The sequence below is a fragment of the Lineus longissimus genome, chromosome 18 (assembly GCF_910592395.1).
Source record: "Lineus longissimus chromosome 18, tnLinLong1.2, whole genome shotgun sequence".
NCBI classification, from domain to species: Eukaryota; Metazoa; Nemertea; class Pilidiophora; order Heteronemertea; family Lineidae; genus Lineus; species Lineus longissimus.
This window is the reverse complement of record NC_088325.1, coordinates 120,329-136,900: the sequence shown is the minus strand read 5'-3', so window position 1 is coordinate 136,900 and position 16,572 is coordinate 120,329. Positions and strand designations below refer to the sequence as shown.

Here is a 16,572-nt window from a genome sequence, read left to right as displayed (position 1 = left end):
GCTTGGGCATGAGGTACCTTGATTCCAAAAGTAAGGTTTGGTCTTTCATAAGGGCAGTCAGCAGGTTGAACTACTATACCGCCCGAGGGTACATGATATCAGGTTCCCAGTGTCTATCAGTTTGGCCGTCTTCATGAGTACAGCAAGATGAATCTCCACCAGAGGCAGTCCTGATGTTGTAGCAGGTAAATGACATACTAGAGGTCCAAGCAGTGACCAGGCTGGGTCTGTCCTCACCATCACATGTCGGAGGTGTGGCTATGTACCAAATTCAACAATAAGATTACAACATCATTATTGTGAGAGAGCACAGTTTTTTATTAAAAGTTTAGAAATGGTTCGATGTGAACCAGACCTATTGGAGGTAGTCGTAGTATATAGACTACTTTTCAGCTTTGAGACGCTACATGTATAGTTCGCTAATACATGTACACCATACACGCCATAAGCAGGTTTGTTAATCAACAAATTCATTAATAAATTGCCCAAATGTCAACATGTACACATAATCAGGTACACAGAGAAACTTACAAAAATAAAATGCCGAAGTACGGTCATACCAACTTGGCCTATTTCAAGGAACGTTCCATGTGAGCACAGGCATGCAGGCTCGTTCCTATAGTCTTGTTTGCATTGCTATGATATTTGTCATGTTGATCTTCACATGCCTGTGACCACATGGTAGTGGATGTCTGTGTTAGCAGAGAGAATATCCCTCAAGCTTCTTGGAGAATGGCTGACACAGTTTCACGCAATGTTACATTTGCTGAATGTTTCACCATCAAGGCAAACCAGAGCAGCCAGCAGACATTATTCACTGTCTTCCAAACTCTCCATCGAGTCTATCGAGTTGTCCGTATGTCAGCTGGGCTCTGTTTTCATTGGTCCACTTGTGAGAAGAGATCGGAGACTTGTGTTTGAGACAGATGGCGTCATGCTTCCTGATTTCTGACACACACCGGCAGCTGAAACATCACAGTAACTGGTTTTAAATTGATTAAGTCTTGGGTAAATAAAGTAGAACCTCTCTATCAGGGACATCCCTAACCGACAAATGCTGTCCGTATTTAAGAAGTGTCCAGATTATAGAGGTCACATTAATGGAAATGATCAATTTCGAGACCAAATGCAGTGTCTTTGATAGATAGGGTGTCCCTAATAGAGAGGTTTCTCTGTATATGTATATTTCATGTTCTGACTGGTGGCAGAGAGAGCATCAGGACCAGACAGAACTGCAGTTCGAGCAGAAGTGGAATTGACTCGGCCAGACACTTATGAGAAGGAACAACATGACAAGGCAGGCAGAGGTGGCATCTGAAAGACCAACAGGCTGGTACATCATTCAGTCGCCTCTACTACACATGCCCTCCAAATCTGGCATGGATGTGGCGTACACATGCCCTCCTAATCTGGCATGGATGTGGCGTGAGGATTAAGTCAAACAAGCCATTGAATTGGTAAAGACCTGATACCCACTCACTACTTGCACATGCCCCAGAAACCTGCATAAGTGCTGGGGAAAGCACATCGCGAGTTAAACCAAACACACTATTGGTATGATATGACCAGACCACCTTTTGATTACTGACCTTTAAAAGCTGGATTCATGTGCAGAGCATCAAAGTTAATAGTAACGTCACTATCCATGGGTTGGTACTGGTTCTCAGAGTTTCCCTCTGACTTTATGACCTCATACTTCACCCATCGATAAGACGAGCATTTCCTCGCTCCGGGTGAACTCTGGATCAGGTTCTGTACAGTAGGGTGTGACAGGCCGAAGAAATCAACACCTTTCCCTCGGACGTCGATGACATCAGCACCTCTGTAAACAGAGAATAAACATATTCTTCAGGGTGAGGCATGAATATCGTATCGAATTTCAACTCCTGGGGCTTAAAGAATGTAAATTATAAACACCTCACACTTTCACACCATTTCTCGTAACAATTGAATTCAATAGTAATCAGAATTACAATGTTCAGTATTTCAAATGACTTATCTCGACGACTTTATATCCCCTCAAAGTTGAAGTTTGAATGGAAGTTGTAATGGTGAGCAACGTAAACTTCATTTTCGACATACCTTGCTTTATTTACCAGCTGTAATAACTTGCTATGGCACTCGGACGCCGAGTTTCCTGTCAGAACATGTGCTGGGTCGTCTTCAGGGGACATCTCAAACTGTCAATTAGAAACACAACAGAACAATAGACCACATCGCTTCAATAACCATCTGTGAGTTTATCCTACAGATGCAGTTACTGACGGATTTGTATGACGTCACATCCAATGACCCCAGATGTTTTAGACATACATACTTTTACCCCTCAGATAAAGTATTGCGTTCTTGTGGAGTGATGCTCTAAAATATGCAAATCAAGACTAATTTGACGACTGCAAATATAGTATGCACCATTTCCATCCGATCAGCAATTTTGTAATTGCACAGAGACAAAACTTGGTGACGACAGTTAACATTTTCACTGCAAACAATTTAGTGGAAGGCCTTTCTTCAACACACTTAATCGTTAGGCCTACTTTCCGATTGGAACTCACCACAGGGCCATTACCGCCGTCTAAGATTTTACACGTATACAAACATTTATGGTCGGGATTCTTGATGCTGGCATATATCCGTGTACTGCAGAACCCAACGGGGAAGATGGTCTCGGCCGAGTGGAAGGACGGCCGGTCGGATATGATCTGAAAACAAAGAAAAAATCAAAGACTCGAAACATTTTTCTACATTTCAGATGGAATCAATCTCCAACATGGACACGTGTGAATCAGTGCCACTGTTGTTGGGAGTTAAGTTATCAGTGACTACATCTTGGCCAAAGAGACAAGACCAGACTGTTGTCAATTTGGATGGGGTATTGCTTATATCTTGATCGCAAAGTCAAGACCACTGGCATGAAGATGAGGCCCTGTGTACAGTCCATGCAGCAATCAGGTGAAGATGAGGCCCTGTGTACAGTCCATGCAGCAATCAGGTGAAGATGAGGCCCTGTGTACAGTCCATGCAGCAATCAGGGTGAAGATGAGGCCCTGTGTACAGTCCATGCAGCAATCAGGTGAAGATGAGGCCCTGTGTACAGTCCATGCAGCAATCAGGTGAAGATGAGGCCCTGTGTACAGTCCATGCAACAATCAGGTGAAGATGAGGCCCTGTATACAGTCCATGCAGCAATCATGGTGTGTCAGAGTAACCTACCTCTCCTAGGCTATGGATGGTCAGTCCACCTAGTAAGATGGGAAAGATCGGCCGCCCGGTGTGATCTAGAGGAATCAGATGGACTGTTCGTTTAGCTGCCTTGGAGGATTTCTTAGGCTTCGCCGCTTTTAGCTGATCTGAAAAGTCACGAGGAGAACAGGCAAAGTTGTCAGAGCAGTAAATGTGATGACTAACAGTGCATCCAGTTCAAGAAGACAAGCCACAACTTGTCTATTGGTAATAGACGGATAGGACGAAGACTACGATTTCACATAACCAGGGCCACATATCAATACTTTCAGCCCACAATAAAAGGAGGCCCATTCCAGATGGTAGCGAGATAGATACTCACAACACTGGTAACCTTACCTAAACTAAGACAGTCATAAACCTTGCTGCTTGAAATAATCACATCTGATTGTAGGATGAAACCCGAGCACTAAAACTTACCAAGTAACTCCTTGGTTGTCTTTGGTTTCTGCACATTCGCCGTTGGATTCGTCGCTGGTCGTTTTTTTGGCTTTTCTTTTTTGACCAAGTTTGGTGCGGCTTTGATAGGAGGTGGAGGTTCAACAGGTTGTGATGCAGTTACTGAAATCAAGTTTCTAAAGATATTACCTGGTGAACTTGCTCATTTTTATTTGGCCGTAGCTGGATGCTGGAATTTGATGGTCCACAAAACATGAGAGCTGATCGTCCATTATACATGAGAGCTGATGGTCCATTATACATGAGAGCTGATGGTCCATTATACATGAGAGCTGATGGTCCATTATACATGAGAGCTGATTGTCCATTATACATGAGAGCTGATCGTCCATTATACATGAGAGCTGATCGTCCATTATACATGAGAGCTGATTGTCCATTATACATGAGAGCTGCTCACAGCTGGTTGGTACTAATGTGTCGACAGCCACTTAGAGTATGTTTGACTCCAGACTTGCCATCGTACCTGTACCTCCTATAGCTAACTTGGGCTGACCTAGGTAACAGTAGGACACAAACTAACAGTCTCACCTGCGGGTTGTAGAGATGATACCAGCTTTTTTAGCATGGCAGTTTGAGATGTGGCTGGGGAAGCTTGAGGCCGACGCGCAGACTGTAGCATTTCATGCTGCAGGACACGCCGCAATAAAAATCGCCTCTCCTCTTTGTAGTGGGCAAGTTTCTCCTCGACACGAGACACCTCATCGCAGAGGGAAGCATTCAACTGAAATGAAATGCAACTTTAAGCCAGTGTTGATTAAACTTTCAAAATTGTGCTAAGATATTACAATGTACATGCATATGGCTACCAGAGAGAGAATCAGTAATGATTCTACTGTTGAGTTGTGGCACAGATAGCTCCTAATTATGGAAAGGAATCAAGTTAGGCTCAGCGTAAACACAATATCATTCAACTAGCCAGTTTTTAGAATGAGGTCATCATTTAGAGAGGACCTAGATCTCTATCAGACTAAGAATATCACTGAGAAAAAAAAATTGTACTATAATAATTCAACACCTTTTTATGAAGATTACACAGACAGTGCAGGAAGGAAGGGAGACTTTACAGATACAGGCCAAGCATTCATGAACTTACAAAAACAGTTTGTTTTATAAACTTCTTCAGCTTTCTGTATTTCTTGTAGTCCCTGTCTGCAGCCTTCTGGCCATGAGCTTGAGACGTGCCCACGTGATTCGAGAACGAGTTGGACACAGAAGTGGGGCGACTGTTGGAGACGATTGGTATTGGAACAGTCTGCAAGAAAGAATGTCATCAGAAGCTAATCATCAAATCATACAATGATTGTGCTGGTTAAATGTTGTCCTTTATAGGTTGCGTCATAAGTAAACAATAAACTGATGATTAGTATGGATTTCCTCAGGAACATAAAGGGGATTTGAGAAGATTGGAAAGAAGCTTTTGCCGGTGATTACAACTTACAGTCAAAGCATAAACGCCAGGTTGGCCATCGACCTTTTTAAAGCGATGACTCCCAAGTTGAACCTCACGCATTATGGCCGCATCAAGAAGCGCAATTGTGCTGAAAAGTGAAAGAGGTAAACATTATGGCAGTGATTGAGCACTACTGTCTCTACAGTTCTTGTCCACACTCACAAAGATGGAATGAACACAGGTATCTGCCATCCTGATAGATTTTAGGCAAGGCTAAGCCATATATCTGTTATTTCCAAGTCAACCTGAACAAAATTGATTGGTCAAGGTTATGAAGTAACATCAAGACCGTTTTTCTTTGTAACAAGTATCTTTTTCAATACTTCTCTCAGGAGTTTTTTCATCCAAAAGACAAATTCAATTTGATTGTCCATCCGGATAGTTGCAGTGAAAGCTTCCTAATGGTGTCTCACAATAAGATTATCCTCTGAAGATATCAAGCATAAAGCTTGCCATGAGAATATCAGTCTGCTCTCACCTACCTCACATCAAGCAGATTCTTCTCAAGCATCTTGCACTTGATTTCTTGCAAATGTAATGGCTTTCCATGTTCGGTCAAGAGTGCTTCAGCTGTCTCTAGAAGTGGTCCATAGAGGGGGTTAGGGGCACTGAAATAGCACAAGGAAACATCTTAATGTTTATTTTGTACCTCACAAAGAAAGTTGGTGGCCAGTATCATCTGTCATATCTAAAGTTCTTGGAAGTTGACAACAAATGAATTAAGGAGAAACATGAAATGCAGGCTTAAAGTTATGTCATCATTTGAAATCTACTTGCAATTTGGTCAACCTGCATAATTGTATGTATGCACTGTCATTGTCATTGTCTAGAAATATAAAATTACTCCTCAAAAACAGATTTGAGAACATGGACCCAGTGTAGAAAAAGAAGGTAAGTCAAATGTCACTCTTGGAAGCTTCAGATAGGTGTTTCCAACTCCCGTGAAGAAAGAAAACAGAGTGGGTCTCGGTTTCCAGCATGATCTGATCATTGTCTTACCCAATATCTGTTGGATACGGAGGTGGAGGCTTCAATTTAGGAGTGACTTTTAATGGTTTCACTGCATGAGGCATAGTGGTGGACTGAAAATAGAGAAATGGAAAACATTTACCATCAGAACTATAGCAAAGCTGACAAGTTCATCCTACTTGAACTACTGTCTTCCTTAGCAGAGCACAATTTGTCTTATTTCTATCTATCCTGCAACAACCTACCTATGCTGAAGTCATGACCAGTGTCAGGCTGTGAAGTGATAGTATTGCTCAATTCAGATCATGGTTGGTAGCATTGTAACGACCACAATGACATGGTGATATAGCCTGCCGACATCATGACAAGTGGCACTTATTGTGTAACTTACTTGCGCCGCTTGACCTTTAGGTTTCTGAGCGACTGGTTTCCCCGGTAGATGTGGCTTATTCTTTACACCAGCAGCAGCCGCACCAAACGCAACTGGCACAACAGTGTTTATAGCGAGACTGGTTGGCCTGCCAGGGCTGCTAGCTGTTGAAGGTACAAGAACACGAGCTGGTATAGTTATTGAGCCTCCACTTGAAGACCGAGCTTGGGGCTGCCCGATTAGCTGAACCCTGAGCTGTTTTTGAGCTTGTTGTTGCAGCAGTAAAGAGGCTCTCGGCTCAGAAAGAAGGGGTACAGATGACTTTTGTTGTTGTGACTTTTGTCTATTATCAATAGACATTCTCTTGAGTATGTTTCTGTTTTAAAATATAAGCAGACTTTTGAGAAAATGACGTTTTATTTCATGAAATTTGTGAAAAATTGAAACAGGAAGCGGCCATAATGCTGATGCATTATGGGTATTAATCGTAATTAGCCCTACAGCAGGTATATGGTAAACTCCGGACCTGTAGGTCTGTGGTGCGACACCGTATGGTGTCGCCCCCTATAATAACCAATAATAACCAAATGCACATAACGTACTGAAAAAGAATACTATAGGATTGGCCAGTCCAATCGGCGCACACCAGGTGCGGTCATTTTGTTTTCCATATATGGCATAATTTATGCATGTAAAATGTACGTTTTTCGAGAAAAAAATTGGGATCCTTGCGAGAGCTAAGCGAACTAATTATCGCGCGCCCTATAATAACCAATAATAACCAAATGCACATAACGTACTAAAAAAGAATACTCTAGGAGCAAACCAATAGGATTGGCCAGTCCGAGACAAGACCACAATTGATTTTTTAAGCCTTTTAGCAGTTAAATTGTCAATGTTTGACCGCGACGCATCAAAGAACGCGTCAAGTAGTGAAACTGAAATTCGGATATGATATACGGGTTAGTCTTGCGAGTAACTGGTGCGATGGAAATTGGTGATTGACCACGGAAATTTTTTTATAATCGACAAATTAGACAGACTTTGATATTTCCACTGTTTTCAGCCAACTGGCAGAAAAAACTCAAAACACGCCCCCTATTACCCAATTAGCAAAATTCGAAATTAATTTTTTCATCAAATAATTTCTTTATATCTGTAGACTTGCCACAGCAAATATTTTTTCAATACCTCTCCAAATATGTACTTGAGAGTAAAAAACATGCACTCGTCTAATTGATAGGCCTCGACCCTCCAACCGGCTATGAATATTCATTAGTGGTCTTGTCTCGTCCAATCGGCGCACACCAGGTGCGGCCATTTTGTTTTCCATGTATGGCATAATTTATGCATGTAAAATGTACGTTTTTCGAGAAAAAATTTGCGATCCTTGCGCGAGCTAAGCGAACTAATTATCACATAACGTACTAAAAAAGAATACTCTAGGAGCAAACCAATAGGATTGTCCAGTCCAATCGGCGCACACCGTGCAGGTGCGGCCATTTTGTTTTCCATATATGGCATAATTTATGCATGTAAAATGTACGTTTTTCGAGAAAAAAATTGGGATCCTTGCGAGAGCTAAGCGAACTAATTATCGCGCGCCCTATAATAACCAATAATAACCAAATGCGCATAACGTACTAAAAAAGAATACTCTAGGAGCAAACCAATAGGATTGGCCAGTCCAATCAGCGCACACCGTGCAGGTGCGGCCATTTTGTTTTCCATATATGGCATAATTTATGCATGTAAAATGAACGTTTTTCGAGAAAAAATTGGGATCCTTGCGAGAGCTAAGCGAACTAATTATCGCGCGCCCTATAATAACCAATAATAACCAAATGCACATAACGTACTAAAAAAGAATACTCTAAGAGCAAACCAATAGGATTGGCCAGTCCAATCAGCGCACACCGTGCAGGTGCGGCCATTTTGTTTTCCATATATGGCATAATTTATGCATGTAAAATGTACGTTTTTCGAGAAAAAAATTGGGATCCTGGCGAGAGCTAAGCGAACTAATTATCGCGCGCTAAAACAAAAGGTAGGTCATTCAGTGCGGTGACCGGCGCGCGAACTCAATGGGGATTTCCAAAACCAAAAACGTCAATTCATTCGTATCAATAAATGAATAAATTATGACGCGTTTGCCATATATGGAAAACAAAATGGCCGCACCTGGTGTGAAAAAATAAATCGCGTCCAATCGGTCACGTGTGGGGTACCATCGAGCGGTTGGCGTATCAGCGGACTGGACTGTCAGTGCACGGGTCACGTTTCCTAACCTCATGCTTTTGGCTTAAAAAAAATATGAGGAAGGCTCAGGCCTTGATAGGGAGCTCTTCGTTAATAGGGCTGAGCGAGAAGACTCGATGGGGGGGGGGGGGGGGGTTATATAGTTTATAGTTTGGCAGTTTATGCATGTAAAATGTACGTTTTTCGAGAAAAAAATTGGGATCCTGGCGAGAGCTAAGCGAACTAATTATCGCGCGCTAAAACAAAAGGTAGGTCATTCAGTGCGGTGACCGGCGCGCGAACTCAATGGGGATTTCCAAAACCAAAAACGTCAATTCATTCGTATCAATAAATGAATAAATTATGACGCGTTTGCCATATATGGAAAACAAATGGCCGCACCTGGTGTGAAAAAATAAATCGCGTCCAATCGGTCACGTGTGGGGTACCATCGAGCGGTTGGCGTATCAGCGGACTGGACTGTCAGTGCACGGGTCACGTTTCCTAACCTCATGCTTTTGGCTTCAAAAAATAATTAAAGTCAATGATAAAACAATTTGTTATTTATTTCACTAATTCTCTTATTTATCCTTGAATATGGTTGTTAACATTTGGCTTTACTACTTTGTTCAAAAAGTAGACATTTAGTAAACATTCTGTCTCATTTCTCAATACATTTGTTTACAAGCGGGAATTCAAAATGGCTTCTGTGCAAAAGAAGCCAGTTCCCAGAATTTGCAATCAAAAACATGTTTCTCATCAAAGTTCCCGATCGAAATCAAGATCATTCACTAGACGAATGGGTGAACGAACTCATGAGGTCCGCGCTGTAGCTGCTTGGGTAGAACCTGAACCCCCAATCCGTGTCAATCGTGCCTTTAACGAAATGACTGAAGCCGTGGTAAGTCGTGTTGTTGTGCATTCATGTACATAACGCACATGCTTTGTACAGGGTGTTTCAAAGTCTTAGACTTTTTAATTTTTCACCCCTTTCTACCATGACTATAGATACTGATACATTGCCACAAGGCAAGCGTCATCTTTCTCTTTTTTCCCACATCTATTCTTCTGCCCCTCAATGTTTCGGATAATTCCTCGACAACGCCCGTTTGATGGTGTAGGCCTATGGTTGGTACATTTTTGTATCCATCCAGCCCATGCCACTGCCAACCATCAGCAGTGAAAGCATGACCAGCATGCTCAGGCTCAATCACAGTCAAAATCTAGTCTGAAGGTCACAACATTAAAGGCAAACTGCTTGCGCCACAAAATACGCAAGTCTGGCCGTCTTTGCCACTACCACTGTCAGTGTGGTGCTGAAGTAGAAAGAGGCCAATTGATTTAGATTTTCATGCGACGAACACGACTTAAACTATGATTAATGAATTATGATCACCATCGCAAAATGGATCATCGTGAGCATCCTCAATCCTTGTAGATCTTGTCAGATCCAGAGATCATTGTCATTGATTGACACTCATTTCAGGTGTCTGCCCAATATGAGGAACAGAGACTCAAGAAACAACATCAAGAGAAGAATGATCGTCTCCAGAGATTTCAGGATCAGGTCAAGTTTCGCGTGAAGATATTGGAACAAGTGAAGAAGAGGCAGCAGCTGGAGAAATCCTATCGTGCAGTGAGTAGACAACCCATGAATGTGTGGCGATCCATTGAGCACTGCTCAGTTGGCATGAAACAAGACCTCTTCTCTTTCTTTTACAGGAAATATAGGAAACTCAATCTGGCGTCAGGGCGGAGGCATCTGTCCCGCCTCAGGACTAACTCAATCTGGCGTCAGGGCGGAGGCATCTGTCCCGCCTCAGGACTAACTCAATCTGGCGTCAGGCCGGAGGCATCTGTCCCGCCTCAGGACTCAAGGACACCTTCGATCAGTGATAAAAACCTGCATGAACATTCCTCGTAATTCTCAGCCATTTGCTGACCTTTGATAATATATTGTCTTTATTCCAGTAATGGACAACTGAATCAAATTGTTCTGTCTTTTCATGATCAGGTAGAGTTGGAGAGAAATATAGTCCAACAGTCGGCGTTTGCTGCAGAGAAGGCAACTTCCCGGAGAGATCGCTGTTCCATCTTGAACCAGGGTCCAATGATCATTCATACATCCTCCAACAATAACAACCGTTGCCATAGTTATGATCTGAGAAACACACCAGCTAGGCGCATTGTAGGTTTGGAGCAACACACCAATCAGGTATTATTTCCATTTGTCTGTTTTCTGAATTTGGTTCCCATCTGCTGCTACGATCGTTCGTTATACAGTTGAATATCCAGTCATGGATGCCTATGCTAGCAGGTATCGAGGACAACCTTTCAGTTACAGTCATGGATGCCTATGCTAGCAGGTATCGAGGACAACCTTTCAGTTACAGTCATGGATGCCTATGCTAGCAGGTATCGAGGACAACCTTTCAGTTACAGTCATGGATGCCTATGCTAGCAGGTATCGAGGACAACCTTTCAGTTACAAGAACACTGAATTTTGGCTTGTATGTTATTGTTACCTCAAATTGATCTTTACTGATATGCTTTGCTTCTTTCCACAGGTTCATAAGTTTATGAACGAGGCTCGTAAAAACCTCATGTCGAAAAAGGTTATTGGTGAGAACTATCAAGCAGATGTATTGCCAGGTGGACGATGGAAAGAGTCTTCAACGAGAGAGGTAAGAACAGTTGATTCCTCTCTTAGCGGACACCTGTGACTGATAGCAGGACACCTTGCTTTAAAAAAAAACTTTTCAATCTCTTTGTAGCGTTCTGTGCAGAGAAACACAACAGAGAGGAATGGGGTTGAGTTGGATGACCAGGACCCAGCACCAGAACTTATCACCACAGACGGTGCTGATGCAGAGCAGGCCAGTAAACACGCCGCCTTCAAAGACCAGGATCACTCATCTAAACGAAGGAAAGGTAAGCTCACATGGGGCTCGCCAGTTTCATGGTGAGACAGAGCTGATTTGATTCTAGAGCGAAGATATCTGAGCGAGCTTGACTCTCTTAAAGACCACCAAAACTGAGGCAGTATAGAATCAGTATGAAGCAAGCTTGTCCATGTCAATGTTTTGGTCAGACTTGAGAACTGCATGATTGTCTCTCACCTGAGGTTTTGCCTGGAAAGGCCCTCTGCAGTTCAAGTTATGAGAAGGGTTGTTTGAGCAATGAACTCCCTGTATTACTAGTGACCTTTCCCCTTAACCTCCCCCCGGCCAGGAGGCTGACATCCAGGTCTACCCGCAAGTTGTGGGAAGTGAGGTTGAGATCAGTAATACAGCAAACACCATCAATCGAATGTGAATAAACCCTTTAACTTTCCCTTCTCCCCTAGGTGGTGTCCTAGGAGACATTCAAGTCAACGTGCCAGACATCTACCCTGGAGTAGTCGGGGAGGAGATGAAAAAACAAACAGTGACGCAGCGTGCCATGTTCCGTCGTCTTTTTATGGACATTGAGCGTGAACAGGTGAAGGAAGTGACGAGGAAGAAGGAGCATCGCAAGAGGATCGCACTGTAAGAACCTGGCCTATGTCTCTAGTCAACCTGTCATCTCTTGTTCCTTCCCTGATCCCCAGAGCTTTGTCTCCACTGATGCACCGTATGGCCATGTGGCCAGTCTCTCAGTGTCCCAGAGTGGGCAGTTCTGGAGCATCGCAAGAGGATCGCACTGTAAGAACCAGGCCTATGTCTCTAATAAATCTGTCATCTCTTGTTCCTCCCCTGATCCCCAGAGCTTAGTCTCCACTGATGCACCATATGGCCATGTGGCCAGTCTCTCAGTGTCCCAGAGTGAGCAGTTCTGGAGCATCGCAAGAGGATCGCACTGTAAGAACCAGGCCCATGTCTCTAATAAACCTGTCATCTCTTGTTCCTTCCCTGATCCCCAGAGCTTTGTCTCCACTGATGCACCATATGGCCATGTGGCCAGTCTCTCAGTGTCCCAGAGTGAGCAGTTCTGGAGCATCGCAAGAGGATCGCACTGTAAGAACCAGGCCTATGTCTCCAGTCAACCTGTCATCTCTTCTTCCTTCCCTGATCCCCAGAGCTTTGTCTCCACTGATGCACCGCATGGCCATGTGGCCAGTCTCTCAGTGTCCCAGAGTGAGTGGGCAGTTCTGGAGCATCGCAAGAGGATCGCACTGTAAGAACCAGGCCCATGTCTCTAATAAACCTGTCATCTCTTGTTCCTCCCCTGATCCCCAGAGCTTTGTCTCCACTGATGCACCGCATGGCCATGTGGCCAGTCTCTCAGTGTCCCAGAGTGAGTGGGCAGTTCTGGAGCATCGCAAGAGGATCGCACTGTAAGAACCAGGCCTATGTCTCTAATAAACCTGTCATCTCTTGTACTTCTAGCTATCGTCATCTTTTAGGATCTTATGTTGTTGTTTTTACTGATTGAGTTAATTGGCTGGTTTCCTGCTCATTAGATTGAAGAAAGAGAAGGAAGATAACCGCGAGCGAGAAGAGGCGAGAGCCAAGTACATGATTGAGCCACGTGATGTCGCCACGGGAGAGACGCAGTACGAAATGGTGAAGAGGGAGCGACAGGAGGAGTCGACGGTTGATGAGCAGAGGAAGAGGAGCAGTGACCGGGCGAGGAAGACCAAGGAGACCGAGAGGTACGGCTCAGGGAAACTTCAGTGTTTCTGCTTGGAATGTGACCTGGGTGGGCCCCTAAACACTTCACAACAACTGATGCTATCATAGTTCCATCACTCACTTAAGCTCAACCTCGCCTGTCGTTTGGATTAAAGGCCGGTTAACTAAACTGCCTGGTATGCAACTGAACTTTGTGTCTCGTGTTAACAACAAGGAATCCTAGTCAGAAGTGCTTCTCCACCCCGAGTCTCTTGAGGAATATCAAGCACCAGTGCATGTTTACCTGTTTCTAACTTGATATTTCTAATATTTGTCAGGTTTGTCGATGCGCTGCGCCACAATCTGCGTGAGAGAATCAAGAAACGTAACCTGCAGGTTCCTCCCATGTGCAGCTGTGGAGAGACCGTGTGGGACACCAATCCTGACACCTGTGCTAACAACTGTGTCTTCTACAAAAACCCCAAAGGTACATTGTGATCCAAGAGGTGCCACGTGTCTGGCTGATGCCATGTGTGCAAAGTGAATGAATATTGTGCCTATGGTGTGTGCAGTAGTGCATGAACATGTATATTACACATGTAGAGTATGTTAAACATGAATATGTACATTGTACACTGAACATGTACAATACGTACATTGTACACTGAACATGTACAATATGTACATTGTACACTGAACATGTACAATATGTACATTGTACACTGTACATGATATGTCGTTCCTGTATTGGTGGCTTAGACGTTGCTTTTCCCATGTTTCTGGCTGTGTTCAATCGAGAGCAGCATTGCGAAGTCATTTTCCTCTTAAAGATGCATGTATCAGTATGTGCATGATGTATTCCACAGCATTCCAATTACCTGTCTGACTTTCCCTTCATTCTGTTACAGTGTATGCTAAAGCCCTCCAGTCTCTCCTGTCATCATTCGACCTCTGAAGAAGGTTAACGGTGGGAAATCACCTGCTGCATTAACAGGATGGAAGGTGACAACACCAAACGACCAAGGTCTTCAGGATGTGCACAGCCACGACAGAGGAACTGGCGGAGTAAACACTGCATATCCTGAAATGTATTCTGAATGTGTAGTTAGTGGTTCATTGCAGATATTCTCAACTGCCTGCCTGCCTGCCTGTCTGCCTGATGTTCATCTTGGTAGATCTGTGAAACGAAAAGAGTGGTATTTTTCTGGTACTTATAAGTATGCATGGTCATGTGAAACAAATTAGTCTTAATATTCCTGAGAGGGACCCTGTCCTTGGATGATTACCCTTAGCCCTGCTCCGTGACAATCCCTCAGGGTCGAGGGACCCTGTCCTTGGATGATTACCCTTAGCCCTGCTCCGTGACAATCCCTCGGGACGAGGGACCCTGTCCTTGGATGATTACCCTTAGCCCTGTTCCGTGACAATCCCTCCGGGTCGTCTCTCATCCGAGACGATCTCCCTGTGCTCGCTGGTGAGCTCCACAATGGTGATGAATCAACTTTGCATTTGCCTACAGATATTTTGACTTCAATTTGCCATCATTTATGCTGGTCATAATGAATGTGGCATGGAATAGTAGTATATAGTATAGGTTGGCCTCATGTGTTGGGATTACAGGGTGATCCAAAAGCATATCTCTGCTGTGCTCGCGGACACAAAGCACCAGTGTCATTGTATGGAGAATGTATCGAGACATGATTTGATTAAGTTAAGAAAGTTGACGGTGATTTGAGCAGACTCTAAACTTCGCTTCGCCAAATTGACTTGCATGTCTTGTCTCATTTTCTTCCAGAAGTGGTAATGTACTTATGGTTGTCCACAGTTTTGTTTTGCTCTGTATATCTTAAACCTTGTATTTGGTTGTGACGTTTGGGATAGAATGCAAGACACATCAATAAAAGTGAAGTGTAACTGTTGGTTAACTGTCTTATTATTCTGTTGGTCACGAGATATTCAAAGTCTTCCAAGTTGGTGAATGCTTTGTATTTTATTATTTTATATTATTTTTAACTAAAGTAATATTCTGTAGAAATAAAAAGATATTAGTACAAGAGCAGCTTTTCTGTGATTTGAGAGAGTTGAGACAGTCAAAACCAGACTGAATCAGAGCTCGACCATACTGCCTGTTTGATGAGAGAAATGCTCACAACCACATTGAATGAGACTTGTCAGCTCCATGGTATTGCTGACACGGTCAAGGACTTTACATAGGTCCCATGTCGTCTGGTTTTCACTGTCTCCTCCATGGTATTGCTGACACGGTGAAGGACTTTACATAGGTCCCATGTCGTCTGGTTTTCACTGTCTCCTCCATGGTATTGCTGACACGGTCAAGGACTTTACATAGGTCCCATGTCGTCTGGTTTTCACTGTCTCCTCCATGGTATTGCTGACACGGTGAAGGACTTTACATAGGTCCCATGTCGTCTGGTTTTCACTGTCTCCTCTATGGTATTGCTGACACGGTGAAGGACTTTACATAAGTCCCATGTCGTCTGGGATTCACTGTCTCCTCCATGGTATTACTGACACGGTGAAGGACTTTACATAGGTCCCATGTCGTCTGGTTTTCACTGTCTCCTCTAAACATGCACTTGCGAGTAGAGACCGGCCCAAATCGGTCGATCATTGTGACGGGAAGAGTGTGAAGAAAACGGGTCCCATTCAGTGTAGTTGTGACTGTCTTGCTTGTCATAAAGTTTTGCCATCGCGGTGAGAGAGATGAGACAGTCGCATCTCGACCAAATGGGACCTGGCAGCGTCAACGAAGTGAGATAGATGATGCATTCACAACCCCCGGTCACCCTACCCCTGACCTTCCCTAATCGCCCCAGATAGAATACTTGAAGTGGCTCAGGTACCGGTCACCCTACCCCTGACCTTCCCTACTCACCCCGGATAGAATACTTGAAGTGGCTCAGGTACTGGTCACCCTACCCCTGACCTTCCCTAATCGCCCCGGATAGAATACTTGAAGTGGCTCAGGTACCGGGGACAGCAATCATCAGGACCCTTCTGCCTTTTGCAGAACTTCCATAATACTGCATGTGCTCTTGAAGACAGACCATCCCTACCCAAGGTTGGGTAGGGATGGGATCTCATCCATAGGGACAGATCCCACTCATAGAGCTCCTATATCACTGTGCTCTTGAAGACCGACCCTATAGAACCCTAGATCTCTACCCAAGGAAGTAATGGAGTAGCACATGCACATCAGGACACTTCTGTCTTAGTTTGATGAGCTC

At 43.8% G+C, this 16,572-nt stretch overlaps 2 protein-coding genes across 2 annotated transcripts; one reads left to right on the top strand and one right to left on the bottom strand.

Annotated features, from left to right (window-relative positions):
• Positions 1-193: 193 nt before the first annotated feature.
• LOC135502281 (transforming growth factor beta regulator 1-like) lies at positions 194-6,958 on the bottom strand. Its single transcript, XM_064794981.1, has 12 exons — positions 6,516-6,958; positions 6,155-6,237; positions 5,638-5,763; positions 5,144-5,243; positions 4,799-4,957; positions 4,234-4,426; positions 3,664-3,804; positions 3,214-3,350; positions 2,556-2,702; positions 2,083-2,180; positions 1,590-1,822; positions 194-965 (listed from the first exon to the last, which is right to left on the bottom strand). The coding sequence occupies exons 1-12, from the start codon at positions 6,852-6,854 to the stop codon at positions 862-864; spliced, it is 1,860 nt and encodes a 619-aa protein (XP_064651051.1). The 5' UTR covers positions 6,855-6,958; the 3' UTR covers positions 194-861.
• Positions 6,959-9,212: 2,254 nt separating this feature from the next.
• Positions 9,213-15,367, top strand: LOC135502665 (coiled-coil domain-containing protein 15-like). The gene is made up of 9 exons (XM_064795637.1): positions 9,213-9,633; positions 10,219-10,368; positions 10,747-10,947; positions 11,300-11,416; positions 11,507-11,663; positions 12,079-12,259; positions 13,174-13,365; positions 13,663-13,811; positions 14,233-15,367. The coding sequence occupies exons 1-9, from the start codon at positions 9,433-9,435 to the stop codon at positions 14,277-14,279; spliced, it is 1,395 nt and encodes a 464-aa protein (XP_064651707.1). The 5' UTR covers positions 9,213-9,432; the 3' UTR covers positions 14,280-15,367.
• Positions 15,368-16,572: the final 1,205 nt, after the last annotated feature.

What these genes read in the sequence shown, in the direction of transcription:
- LOC135502665 (XM_064795637.1), top strand. Translation starts at nt 9,433, where the DNA reads ATGGCTTCTGTGCAAAAGAAGCCAGTTCCCAGAATTTGCAATCAAAAA. An exon ending in TGGAGAAATCCTATCGTGCA is followed by an intron (nt 10,369 to 10,746) that starts GTGAGTAGACAA and finishes TTTCATGATCAG; the next exon opens with GTAGAGTTGGAGAGAAATAT. An exon ending in CATCGCAAGAGGATCGCACT is followed by an intron (nt 12,260 to 13,173) that starts GTAAGAACCTGG and finishes CCTGCTCATTAG; the next exon opens with ATTGAAGAAAGAGAAGGAAG.
- LOC135502281 (XM_064794981.1), bottom strand. Translation starts at nt 6,854, where the DNA reads ATGTCTATTGATAATAGACAAAAGTCACAACAACAAAAGTCATCTGTA. An exon ending in CTGGCGTTTATGCTTTGACT is followed by an intron (nt 4,958 to 5,143) that starts GTAAGTTGTAAT and finishes TCTTTCTTGCAG; the next exon opens with ACTGTTCCAATACCAATCGT. An exon ending in CATGAATCCAGCTTTTAAAG is followed by an intron (nt 966 to 1,589) that starts GTCAGTAATCAA and finishes GTGATGTTTCAG; the next exon opens with CTGCCGGTGTGTGTCAGAAA.